Source organism: Odocoileus virginianus, chromosome 9, assembly GCF_023699985.2.
Source record: "Odocoileus virginianus isolate 20LAN1187 ecotype Illinois chromosome 9, Ovbor_1.2, whole genome shotgun sequence".
NCBI lineage: Eukaryota > Metazoa > Chordata > Mammalia > Artiodactyla > Cervidae > Odocoileus > Odocoileus virginianus.
In genome coordinates this window covers 17,597,593-17,611,181 of record NC_069682.1, presented here as the reverse complement: position 1 = coordinate 17,611,181, position 13,589 = coordinate 17,597,593, and the positions used below count along the sequence as shown (strand labels likewise).

General features: G+C 44.2%; 1 protein-coding gene and 1 long non-coding RNA gene across 5 annotated transcripts in view; one reads left to right on the top strand and one right to left on the bottom strand.

Annotated features, from left to right (window-relative positions):
- Positions 1 to 13,589, bottom strand: part of NRP1 (neuropilin 1) — a 145,275-nt gene that overhangs the window by 15,727 nt on the left and 115,959 nt on the right. For 2 of the 4 annotated variants that reach the window (XM_020872696.2, XM_020872697.2), the window contains exons 10-12: positions 10,817 to 10,961; positions 7,319 to 7,402; positions 2,341 to 2,400 (exon numbers count right to left, since the gene is read on the bottom strand). In XM_020872696.2, coding sequence (XP_020728355.1) covers positions 2,341 to 2,400; positions 7,319 to 7,402; positions 10,817 to 10,961 — 289 coding nt within the window. Of the gene's footprint in view, positions 1 to 2,340; positions 2,401 to 7,297; positions 7,403 to 10,816; positions 10,962 to 13,589 lie in introns of all 4 variants that reach the window. The other 2 variants (XM_020872694.2, XM_020872695.2) reach the window with 1 other exon arrangement.
- LOC139036568 (uncharacterized) lies at positions 39 to 12,922 on the top strand. The gene is made up of 2 exons (XR_011489379.1): positions 39 to 256; positions 8,806 to 12,922. It is a non-coding gene; the product is annotated as an uncharacterized lncRNA (long non-coding RNA).

The following is a 13,589-nucleotide window of genomic DNA, read 5'->3' as shown; positions in this document are numbered from 1 at the left end:
TGCCTACAGTCTGATATATACAGGAGAGCCCATTCTCAAGGCTCTGACCTTTAAAGGTATAACACATTTCTATTCATATATGGACAAAAAGTTGCAGAACAGAAAATAATGAATTGTCTTCTTGGGGTTTTATAGGAACATTGTGACCAGATCTACATGGATAGCTGCAAGGACAAAGGATCCCAGCACCAAGTTCGCAACAACCAGCCGTACCCTCTCCCTTTTTAGTATGAATGAAGCCTCAGTTCTATCTCAGGTAATGTGGTTCTTTGGGACACTAGTCCCCCATCTTCTCGGTCTGTTGACTTCTTACTGGTTCATGATTTGTATATCCACCCTCTGACCACAGTAGACTCTGTGAGACGACTGTTTGCTCTGGAGTTCCTCTCTGTAGCCATCATGCCAATGGCTTTGAGCTGTGAATTAAAAGTTCACAAAGCCATTCCTGCTCTGATAACATAGACCTCCAACATGGAGGGGGAGTCTTCTCATTTTGGGCTATTGTTCACAGATTGTTCTTGTGTTTTGATGATCCCTAGCTCTTCTGACATGCAAGCAGAGAGATGAGATCTAACAAGCTAGATGGCAGCTTCCTAGTGGTTGTAATGAACTCTGGCAAGAGGAAAAACTAGAGTAACAGTTAAAATGTTTGTTACATTATTAGAACTTCACTTGTTCACCTCACCCCATCCCCTGTGACAGTCATAGAGAGCTTGCAGGAAGTTACCCCACAGAAAACCACCCAGATGGGGCTGAGTGGGGAAAAAAGAAGACATTTCTTATCAGGGAAGATGGGAAGTGAACAAAAGGCAGCTAGCCAATCCCTCAAGACCACATTTATAATCTGAAAAGGTATGAGGGGGACTCCTGAACTGTGAAGATGTAGCTGAACCCTGTTCTTTAGTTTCATCTTCGGTATTTGGGGGTGTCTTAGCTGAGTGGTGGGCTTTAGCAATGGCTCAGTGGTAAAGGACCCTCCTGCCACTGCAGGAGACTTGGGTTTGATCCCCGGGTTGGGAAGATCCCCTGGAGAAGGAAATGGCAACCCACTCCAGCATTCTTGCCTGGGAAATTCTATGAACAGAGGGACCTGGCGGGTTACAGTCCCTGGGGTCAAAAAGAGTCGGACATGACTTAGCGACTAAACAACAGCAATGAGCTCAGTGGTAGCAGGGAGTCTGTCCCCCAGGGCCAACCATGGGGAAAACTGGGGCTAAGTTCAACTGAAGGGAGGTTTGTTTTGCAGTTTAATCAGGTCAAGAGTGACAGCACCCTTTGAGGAAGCATGCTAATTAGAGTAGTCTTTTCTGCTTTCTGCTGGCTGGGAAGGGTCTGCTGTTGAGGAAACACTGATGTACACCACATGCCCTGTTAATAAGTGATCGTGGAGGCCAAGGCTGAGCAGGCTTCAATAGAGGAAATGGGAGAAGCTGGTGAGCTGACCTGTTCACCTCTCTCTAATGGTTAACTTTTAAAGTATGTAAAACCTCTGATTGCTTATACGTACTGTTTCCCCTCATGTATGTCTGTGGGGAAGATTTTCAAAAAATACTATCGAAATACAAAAGAGAGTGAGGGGGAGGCCACCATTTCCCTGTGGCTGGGCCCTGATCAACAGCAAAGCTCTAAAAGTCATCACAGGACTCTGTGAACAACTTACTGACCAGAGACATATTAATATGTCTATTGTTGTAGTTCATTGCTCAGTTGTGTCCGACTCTTTTTGATCCCATGGACTATAGCCCACCAGGCTTCTCTGCCCATGGGATTCTCCAGGCAAGACTAAGTTTTTTCAAAACCCTCCGGTCAATCATGTGTTAATAAAAAAGGATGTAGAGGTAGTCCGCCTCAGGGCTCTCCTCTCCAGCCCTGGTTTCCCACACACCATCTCACGGTGCACCCACTGGAAGCGTGGCTGTAAAACTGCCAGCTCCGTGGCAGGCAAAACTGACAAACTTCGCCTGTCTCTGATTTGCAGAGCGGCGATGAAAATAAATAGTCAGGCTGCTGCCTGGGAGATTTCCTTCTCCCGAGTTTGCAAACACAGTCCGTGTCCTAGATGTGCTGCGTTTAAACAAAGTATGTTCCTTGGTTCCTTCCGTTGAGAGTGGGGATTGTCACCATTTGGCAATGACTGATGGGGGAGGAAATCTCCCTCCCTGCTGCATATACATGTGGATGAAAGGGAAGCAGTGTTTATGGCTCCTGCTTGGGCACCAGATGCTGGTGGCATCTCTGCTAGGACTTGATGGGAAATGGAATCTGAGAAGCATAGCGATGCGCTATTTTGGGGGAAAAGACACACATATGTGAATCAATTTTCTCTTTGGTATTTGATACCTGACTGTATAGTGCTGTCTATCACGGTTGGCTTCTCTGTGGTAAGCACAGTGGTACCACCTGAAACACAGAAAGAGTAACATACGAGATGAGAAAAAGCAGGATGATAAGTAATACACAGCAGAGGACGCTCTTACATGTGTCTGTTAAAGGCCAGCAGTTCCCTTAAATAACTCTTCTTTTAATTCCAGCTAGAGTAACTGTCTCAAATTTTTGCTCACCACCACACCAAGTTCAAATAAACCACTATTTTTCACCCGTTTATTCATAAAGCATCTAGACAGTATGGATAATTCCAGACTTCCTTCCAAGGGCATTCCTTGACTCCCAGACTAATCGACGATGCTCACAATGGCAACAATGAAAAGCAAAGGCCTCCCAAGGTCCTTAGTGACTTGAGTATTAAACTTGACCCAGACCTCTAAGCTTCAAATAGTTTCCCAAGGTTTCAGATGTGTGCCTTTTGGAGGGGAGGGGGTTGCAAGGCTGGTCCCCACCATCTATTTTAAAAACTGAAGGTTTAAAGTGGATAGCTGTAATTCCTCCTTTCTTTTGCTGCTGTGGTTGTTTATTTTTCCCAAGGACAAATATTCCGCCCAGTATGTAGCTTGGACAAGCTGCAAGGAAAGTGGAAGGGGGGTGACACATTTCTTCACAGTCCTGAGGAGCTGGAAGACTGCACAAACAATGCCCTGAACACCGTGAACTTTAATCAGTCTGGGTTGACTTGGAATTCTTGGTCCAAGGACGTCGTGGAAACTTAGATCTATCATCTCAGCCTAAGTATTTTAGCTCAGCCATTTTCTGCCCCTTATCATGAGGCTTCTGTTTTATTTATTTATTTTGGCTTCCCAGGTGATGCTAGTAGTAAAGAACCCACTTGCCAATGCAGGAGATGCAGGCAAGAGACTTGGGTTCAATCCCTGGGTTGGGAATATCCCCTGGAGGAGGGTATGGCTACCCACTCCAGTATTCTTGCCTGGAGAAACCCCATGGACAGCGGAGTCTGGTAGGCCACAGTCCATAGGGTCGCAAAGAGTCGGACACCACTGACATGACTTAGCGACAGCAGCAGCAGGCAGCCTACAGGATCTTCACCAACCAGGGACAGAACCCACATCCACTGCGGTGGAACAGTGGCAGAGTCCTAACCTCTGGACAATCCAGGAAGCCTGAGATTTCTATTTTAAAGCCCTGTTCCTCAACTTGCCCAAACCACAAGCATCACTTGAAGGCTTCTTGAAAAACTGGCTTATTCTTTACTATGTAGGTACTTGAGAAAGCCATTTCTCCTTATGTGCATCTGCCTTGCAGATCATGGTTGAGGATCATCTATTTGCTTTCCCAAGAGATAAAGTCCTGGGCAGACTCAGGGTAAGGACGTGGGTGGGCTCATGCCGATCCTGGAATGTTTGGAGGTGGTTATGAGGTGCCACTGTACAGCTTTCAATACTATCATTCAATAAAGAGACTATGATCATTCCTTTTCTGGCTGAGCTCTGGTCCTAACCTACAGCTCCCACGGGTCAGAAATCACCCAGCTCATGAATCAGAGAGCCATAAAAACGAGCTCCTGGGGCGGCCTGAAGATTTCTGAGCTCGTCCACTGCGGCACCAAGTCGCGTTACCCCCGCTTGCTCAGTAAATATGCTGGATGAGTGGTCACACATGCATGTGCCCTCAATGAGGCAGATGCCAGGAGAAGGAATTATATATATTATGGGTTAAGAAGGTGAATCTGTAATGGCAGAACTGGAGGGAGGCCAGAATGCATTAGCATTCCGTTCCCAGTGGTCTTACAGGAGAAAGACTCAAGGTGAAAACTCACTTTTTAAAACCGATACGCACTGTCAATTTTGTGAGAGGTTGGGAGCCAAATTCCGCTGCCGGGTAGACACAGATCCAACGTGAAATCTGGCCTCCTGGTGCCTTTGAAGCCAATTGTATTATCTAATGACTTCAAAGGCATTTGCAAATGAGGAACTTCAAGGGTGAATTTTCACCTTGGCAAGCAAGCAAAGGAGAGCGAAATCTCTCTTTATTTCCATGTATTTGGTGCAGTTCACCTGAAATTCAGTGTTGTTTAGAGGTAACGGGCATTTGGCTACAATACTTATCTCCCACCATGTCCAAATAGGTCACCCCTGGGAGAAGATGTTAAAGTGACACCATCTGTGTTTAGGACCCAAACCTTAAGAGAACACTGATCCCAATCTCTAGGCTTCCACCCATCAGGGTGAAAGAAAGAGTATTTTTGGTTTGGTTTCAAGGCACCAAGCATTCCAAGTTTGCAGCTGTGACCGAAACAGCAAGGAGGGTACGGACTTGCGTGTGAGTCCAGGAGGCAAGATGCTACCTGGGAAAAGATGCAGGGGTGGGGGAGGGTTAGGCTGCCTGCAATCACTGGCACCTGTCAGCACATCCATCCTCAGAAAAGACTAACATAGAGCTTCATGGAGGAAAGTAAGCTTTTAAAAAAGGACAAATTGGCCATGATGCAATAAATGAACACGAAGCATGAGAAGGCCTTCTAAGATCACCTTTTCTTTTTGTTTTTTTAACTTTTTCTTTTATATTGGAGTGTAGTTGATTAGCAAAGCTGCAATAATTTCATATGGACAGCAAAGTGACTGAGTTATACATGTACCTGTATCCTTTTCCAAATTCTTTTCCCATTTAGGTTGTCACATAATATTGAGCAGAGTTCCCTGTGTTGTACAGTAGGTTCTTGTTGGTTAAAGGATCACCTCTTTTTAATGGTGGAATGAAGTTAACTTTATCAGTGCCCCTAGAAGTTCTTATTATATGCACCTAGTGATCAAATTATTAAGACAAATGTGCTGGCCTGAGAAAATGACATTTTTGAGGGGCCAAGGATAGTACATTAAAAAAATGAGAATGACCTTTTTTTTTTCTATCTAAATAAATGATTCTATTCAACAAATGAGTTTAAACACTGTAAATAAATGATCACCTTGTACTTTTAAAGGATTGTCAGTGTTTCCACTGGAAATGACCCATTTTCTGCGTTTGCAACTTGGTGCCATCCACAGTTTGCTTGAGGCTAACAGACTTGCCCTATTTCATTCAAAGGCTTAGGTTTCAATTGATTCAGTCATGAAGCAATGCAAAAATGAGAAGGTTGGTTGTTCTGACGCGAGGAGTAAATCTGAGGCTTTGACTCTAATCAATATTAACTGACCACTTTAGGGTTTATAAAGGAAAGAACCTCTTCTCCAGAGGGTAATTGAACAGAAGAGTCTCTGATGACTGTATCCATTCCTTTTTATGAGGATTTTCACTACGGATGGGATGTGTGACTAGGTTTTCAAAAAGCCTAAGGTTTGCAGAGAGTGTTTACAGGCGACCTGGGAAGGTTCTATAGGACCTGCTTCACAGGCTAGTACTCTTGTTTTTCGTATTAGCTGTATGGCTTTCAGCTAGAGCTTGACATCTTACAGAGAAAAGGCCTCTGTCTTAATTAGAGTAACTTTTGTGGCTTGTGGCTACTTATACACAAGATTTGTTTTCAAAAGCCCATAGCCATGTAATATTTATTGGTCATTTGACTGTAAGCGATTACTCTGGATATTTGGAGGGAGAGAACCCTAGGAGGAGGGATTTAAATGTAAACTCATTTCATGGTACTAAACTTCTCCACTAGATTTTTACCTTTATTCCATTTCAGAGTGCAGAGCAATCTTGCTCTTTCAGAGGAGAGGTTCTGAAGTAATTGGAAATGGGGGTCCCTCCAGATTTGACACTAATGCATTAGCCACTAACATGGCACTATTATGAAGTTACATGGGAACACCTTCAGTTTCGCCCATGGAAATGAATTACATGGGCTCTCTAGAGTCCCTTCTGGGTAAAAACACAGACTGTACCCAAGGGCTGCTGTTTAATGTAAAATGAGAATCAGATGCTGTAAAAAAACTGTGCTTTGACCTGGGTAGCAATAAAGGTCCCACAGCACCTTTGGCAACAATAGGGTGAAAATTCTAGGACTTTGGCCAATTTCCAAATGGTGGAGTCCGACTTTTCCATCTGCTTAATGTTTCCTCTGCCAGTCCAAGTGGAAAAGAAGGTCACTTTCTAGCTTTTAGGATTTCAGAATATTAAGGAGTCATCCTCTAAACGAGTCAGTGAGGCACACGGTATATGTCATCCCTGATAGATCTGTTAGTGGTGATGTGAAATAGCAACGAATTCTGGCTTTCTAAATTTTAATGTAAAATGATTCACAAAATCCTAACTTAAAAGCTGCAGTTCAAATATAAATCTAATTTCATCAACTAGTTGGATGAAGGATCCACTCAAACATTTTGATTCCTGTTCGAAAATAAATGTTCTCAAGTGTGAGGAGCATGTGTTACTGGGGTTGGGGGTGAGGGTTGAAGATGAGAATCAATTTATGTTACATATTGTTGTTTGTTACTGTTTAGTCACTAAGTTGTGTCCGACTCTCTTGCAACCCCATGGACTACAGCCTGCCAGGCTCCCTGTCCATGGGATTTCCCAGGCAAGAACACTGGAGTGGGTTGCCATGCCCTCCTCCAGGGGATCTTCCTGACCCAAGGATTGAACCCAGGTCTCCTGCCTTGGCATGTAGATTCTTTACCACTGAGCCACCAGGGAAGCCCAACCTTAGATACATTTAGCCATGGAGAAATTCTTATTCATTCAATGAGGACAATCCCAGCCCTTGACTCTGAAATGGTTAAAATTACTGTTTCGGATGGCTGTGACTTGGAAGAACAATTTGTTTACGCGATGACATGGGGAGATGAAGATGCATGTGTTCTGGCAAAGTTCCCTCCACCCTGATGCCTAGTGCCATGAGGATTTTCACACACACACACACACACACACACACACACACAGGCATTAATGAGCAGGTCTCAACTACAACATGAACTGAGATGCCACAGCAATGGGATGAAGATGGTTTCTGCACCTGTGAGCTGGAAGTCATCACCTGTTCCGCTGTGGCAGTTGGCCTGGTCGTCATCACATTCATCTACCAGGTTCCCGTTGGGAGTGGTTGGTCCAGCTGTAGGTGCTGAAACGAGATCCAAGGATTATTTTCTCACACCTCTGAAATGTATTCTCCAGCCCCCTGGTTGTTGACTCTGCTAATGCTTTTGCAGAAAACTTTAATCTGCCATAGGAAATCCAGGAGGGTGGTGTGCTTGCCTCCCTTTCAGGAGTGGAAGATACTTAGATTTTGCATAAGGCACTGGGGACTGCTCTGTTTTGGTATTTGATCCCTATCTCCTTGGTCGACTTGGCTGCCTTCTCATTTCATACGTTGTTATCTCCATAAACATCCTTTTTCTGAAAAGTTCCTGAATTCTCACCGGTTATTTATTCATGACCCTGGAGTTGAGAATTTTGATGATAGAGGTTTTGCTTGAACTGTTTTTCCTTTCATTTTCAAGGTGCTAGAGGAATCGATTGTCATGAATTCTTTTATATTCTTGATATTTACTCAGTTTATCTTGTAATTTTTTTCCCAGAAGGGAGTCTCAGCATTCACTTTTAGTACAATATTGTTCTTATTTATTTTTTTCACAGTGACTCCATTTCCCTCTAAGTAAGCGTCTGGGCTTGTGAGTGCTCCCTCCAGAGCAGGTGTCTGGGAGCTCCCGGGGGTCATGTTACCTTAACTCCCAGGGGACCACATTCCACTGCCCGGCAGGTATTCCCATAGCTCTGAGTTTGTAGTTGAAAAGTAGCCAGCATTAATCAAAGACTGCTTTTGAAGTTCTTTACATTTAGTTCCATCTTTTTTTTCAGCCTGTCCCTCATTTTTGCAATCTGTTTAATATTTTACAGTTTTCGGCATTACATTTCACTTTAGAAGACTTCAGATAATGGACAGTTCTCTTGATGTCTAAGAACCAGACAAGATGCTGGGAGGTGGGGGGGAGGTGGGGGGGAGGTGGGGGTCTGTTCTCTAATAGCTTCTGGCCAGTTGGAATGTGCTGGTAACTGCTGCTTTCTCAATAAAAATTTGACACAGTTTTTCATTGTACAGAAGGACTGAGCAGAGTTATAACAAATGGAGAAACATACCTAGTTTCGACGTCCTCAACTGCCCGGGACACACACTAATAATCGCCAGGAAATCACCACATATAGGTTATGTCCACACTGTTTAGGCTACAGACTGGACTTTGTAAACTCTGTACACACAGATTCTGGGTTCTGCTCATAGCTAACAGCGAATCAATAGCGTCCTCTTCAGCAATCTTGATGCTTGCCTTTGCCACACTGCCTTTGCTCTTGGTTATGTGCCACTTTTAAACTCTCTATTCATTTTGCTGGTTTTTCCACATTCCTTGTGGTATTTATAAAGAAGGAGTTTTACATTGGACGTGGCCCAGGGTAGTACCTGGATTAAACTGAGTAAAGTAAAATGTGAGTTTTTTTTTTTAATTAATTTTTTTTTTTTTTTTGCAGTGTGGGGATAAGCATATGGGATCTTAGTTCTCTGACCAAAGATTGAACTCATGCCCTCTGGAGTGAAAATGCAGTCTTAGCCACTGGACCACCAGGGAAATCCCCAAAGTGAGTCATTTTGTTGTCCCAATTTTACTACTTGAAAATATTTTATCTTCTGTGGTCCTCTAATTGTTTCTTAAATACAAGTCCTAGCCGCAAATAAGCTGGAGGCCCAGAGATGGCTGGGTTGTACCTCATCCTTTTTCCCTATCCCTTTAGGCATCTCCTGTAGAACAAGGTACAAAGTTGATATTTAATAAGGGCCTGTTAATCATTTGAAGGAAGAAGAAAAACACTCCCTTTCACCAACTGTGTTAAAAAGCTTGGACAGTTCTTTCCCTGGATGCTGGTTCCACACGTGGCTCGGGGCAACTTCCCCACTTTGCTGAGTGTGTGTGAACATCTGTAGTCAATCCCTTCACCGCCGTCGCGACCTCAGCACAGAGTTGACACAGGCAAACCGCCACCAGGCCCGGTCTTTTCAACCATCCATTCATTCCACCTCCTAAATCAGTGCGGGTTCCCAGAATCCAGGCTAAAGTCCCGCATCAGAGCCGCAGAGGCCCTTTTCCAGATGACCACACTGCTCAGCTCACTGAACCAACGTGTCTGCAGGTGGTTCGGTCTGCCCCCACCCTCTTTTTCCTAGGCGTCTTTGCCAATGTCCTGGAACACGGTCATTCGTGGTCTGTGTTGACAGTGACGGGATAATTCAGGGGTCCTGGGACGTAGCCACAGATATGGAAACAGCTACCCAGTAAAGAATGGGAGATAATGGCCTGCTTTTAAATAAACACATAAGGAAAGCAGCTATGAATTATTCACTAGGATGGTGATTTATAGCTTAAAATTCTTTAGTGCCTAAGAAATGTTTTATGATATTTAATGTGCTCAGGAATGTAATTATATTTGGGTAGCTTGAAACACAAATAATTTTGAAATCCCAAGAAGGTGATATTTAAAAAGCATCCTTCCAAACAACTTTGAGCATATGCTCAATGGATTAACATCTGGGTACCAACAATAGCCATTCTTTGCGCTAACCTAGACGAAGACCTTTATGGGGGATGAAAATGTTGGTATAAGGTTACTCATTTATGCCCAAATCAAAGGCAGATGGGAATTCCAGTGCACAAAAGCATTAAATAGTACACTGAGCAACCATCATATGATTTCTTTAAACATTCATCTCATTTATTATGTGATTTAAAAAAATGCAGAGGAAAGTGCAGTTTTGGGGTCAATGTGAGAACTGAATTTGTCCCTGACCTTTCTATGATAACCTAAGTTTATGCAGTCATATCTTTAAATAGACCCCATTGTACATTACATACATTATGTGATGTAAAGTTTGGTTTCTCTGCAGCCCTCTGAGAAATTTATCCAAGACAATGTTTCAATGTTTCGGTCTGTCAAATGCTGCTTCCTGCTAGTATGTGATGGTAGTCAGCACTGCAGACAAAAACCTGGACCAGACGCAGACCTCTGAAGAACTCCAAGAAGGTCAAGGAATCCGTGGATGCCAGGGATTGAGAGACGATGGGAATGGAGAGGGTCTGCTTGAGCTGCTAGATGGGTAGGGGCTTTCATTTGGGACCGATAGAAATCTTTTGCAACTAGACAAAGGCTGACTGCATAAGCGACTGTCAACTATGACTACGTACAAATGCCAGGCTTGTTTATAATGGTGAATTTTGTTATGTGAATTTCACAACACATCATTTTTTAAAAACAGATCAGAGAACATCCCTCTGCCTAGAATCTGAGGAGTGTTATGCAAACAACTCCCACAAAAGCAAGATGCAGAAGCACTGCTTCATGCCGCTCACCAGGTGATGAGCCCCACGCACAGGCAGGCAGAGGAGACGCAGGATCATTTAGGGGAATGGTGGCAATCTGCAGCAGCACCGTCAGGGCCGTGAGTGCATGCGAAAGGACAGAAAACATCTAGGGAAGCAGAGCAGCTTACCTTCCACCTCACAGCCCAGCAGCTCCATTCGCAGCCCCAGTCCGCCGTGAGTGGCTCTCTCGGGGTAGATCCTGATGAACCGTGTGGAAAGGGGTGGAAAGGTCCGCAGCTCAGGTGTATCATAGTTGTTGTTGCCTTCAAAAGACTGTGAAGAACAAGAACCAGCAGGTATTAACAAACCTCCCTTTCGGCAGAAGAGTGTCTCCTTGAGGTCTCTTTAACGGGACAGAAAAATGGGCTTCATTCTACCACTTCACAGGGGGCTGACATTCCTACACGAGAACGGAAAAAAACAATCAAACCTTCTCTAGGAAGTGACACATGTTCCTTCTCAGAAACTCTGGAGGACCACCGAGGCTAGACCAGAAGCTAAGAACTTAATGAGACACATTTTCAAATGATAGGCTGATGCGCCTGGAAGAAGTGACAGTTTCACCACTTCCTTGAGGTGGAGGAAGAAAACTCAGGAAAGGAGCCTGCCTCTTCTCAGAGCTTATAATTGAGACTGTGTTTCCAATAACAACAACTCTTACATTCTCTTGGATGAGCGGGTCCTGGTTTTGCTAAAACTCAGTCCTCAAGAAGTGCAAGGGGGCTTCCCTGGTAGCTCAGTGGTAAAGGATCCACCTGACGACGCAGGGAACATGGGTTCGATCCTTGGTCTGGGAAGATCCCACATGCTGTGCAACCATGAAGCCTGTGCCACAAATATGAAGCCTGTGCTCTAGAACCTGGGAGCTGCCATCACTGAGCCCACATGCTACCACTACGGAAGCCCACATGCCCTAGAGCCCGTGCTCCGCAACAAGAGAAAGTGAAGAAGTGAAGTCGCTCAGTCGTGTCCGACTCTTTGTGACCTCGTAGACTGTAGCCTGCCAGGCTCCTCCGTCCATGGAATTTTCCAGGCAAGGATACTGGAGTGGGTTGCTATTTCCTTCTCCAGGAGATGTTCCTGACCCAGGGATCGAACCTGGGTCTCCTGCATTGCAGGCAGACTCTTTACCATCTGAGCCACCAGGGAAGCCCGCACCAAGAGAAGCCACTGCAATGAGAAGCCCACGCATGGCAACAGGAGAGCAGTCCCCACTCTTCACAACTAGAGATAAAGCTCAGGCAGCAATGAAGATACAGCACAGCCAAAAGTAAGTAAGTAAGTTTTAAATAAAAGAAGCTCGAGAAATTTCATTCCTGGAGGAGACAGTAAATTTTGCATGGTGCAAGTGCTGTGTGACCAAGAATTTGGGTGATTCCAGTCCCCTGGAATTGACTTATGCAGGACCGCCAGCTGGAGACATCTGTAGATAAAAGAACTTATCTCAGGAAATTGATGGGGTCCTGCCCGCTAAACGATGTACTGATGCCTGGTTGTCCTGCAGTGAGTGAAGTGCACTCCTAACTCGGCATCACTGTGACATGTTCAGGAGACCAGTCGTTATTGCCCTGGTGCTGCTGGATTATTCTGTTCCCCTTTTTACACTGATGGGAAGCCCTTGAGTGGAATCGCTGGAAAATGGAGCAATGGCTAGGCTTATTTTCTTTTTCGAGAAATGGATAAGCCTCTCTGCATCCTCCTAACCCAGTATCCTTCCTAACTCTGTCCAGAATGGGAAGAGGAGAAGGGATTAGAAAAATCAAATTGTCTTGTCACTGGGACTGTTGTTTTATATACCGAGCACCATGTGATGCTTACTGATGCAAGGCATTGTTCTACAGGCTTAAAGCGCATTAAGGCAACATAATCCTCAAGGCAACTTCGAGAGGTAGGTTCTATTATTGTGTGTTCAATCCCTCAGTCACATATGACTCTTTGTGACCCCATGGACTGTATCCTGCCAGGCACCTCTATCCATGGGATTCTCCAGGGAAGAATACTGGAGAGGGTTGCCATGGCCTCCTCCAGGGTATCTTCCCAACCCAGAGATCAAACCCACACCCCTTGTGCCTCCTGCATTGGCAGGCTGATTCTTTACCACTGAGCCATCTAGAAGTAAATTAACTGGCCTTTTCCAACTCAGAAAATCCTCTAGGATCTAGACATACAGGGCTCATACCTTCCTGCTTCTCTCAATTAAAGTTTCCTTCTGTCATTTTCAAGAGTAAATTCACTATTGGGGGCCCTTGCCTTCTTGATAGAACTGCAGTTGCTGCCGGTAATTGAGAATCTGACAGATATCATTGTCAGGCCAAATTAAGTGTTGTCAGTAAGACACTGATTATAATGAAAACAGCGTTGCTACACAGGCAAGTTCTATCTACATTAACATAGCTTCAACATTCCTAGGAGAAAAGCACTTATACCTATGGAATCCCAGCTTCTTCTCCTACTTTTAATGTAAATACATTACAAAGGTTGTCAGTGATGAGCTGGGAAGAATATTAGCAAAGAAGGGTCACATGGAACTGGGCTAAGTTTGCTAACATAACATTGTTTACAATATAACACTGTTTACAACATGTCTTTCTGTCCTTTTACTAATCATGCTTTAGAAGAAGAGGGCTTAAGAGTGTTTAGATGTATTTGCTCCTGGAAAGACTAGTTGATTCAAAGACTCTGATGTACCTTGTCCATCATGTACTGTTTAGGTGTAGGAAGTAAGGAGATGGCATAAAGGATTCCAAATCTATCAAGGTGCTGTTTCATATCATAAAACAGAGTGCTCACTTTACCATTACATAAAACATACTTGGCATCCTAAGCAGGTAACCTTTACTTGTAAGTTCAAATATAGTATGTTTTAACTATCTTTGTGCAAAGTTACAAATACACACTGCT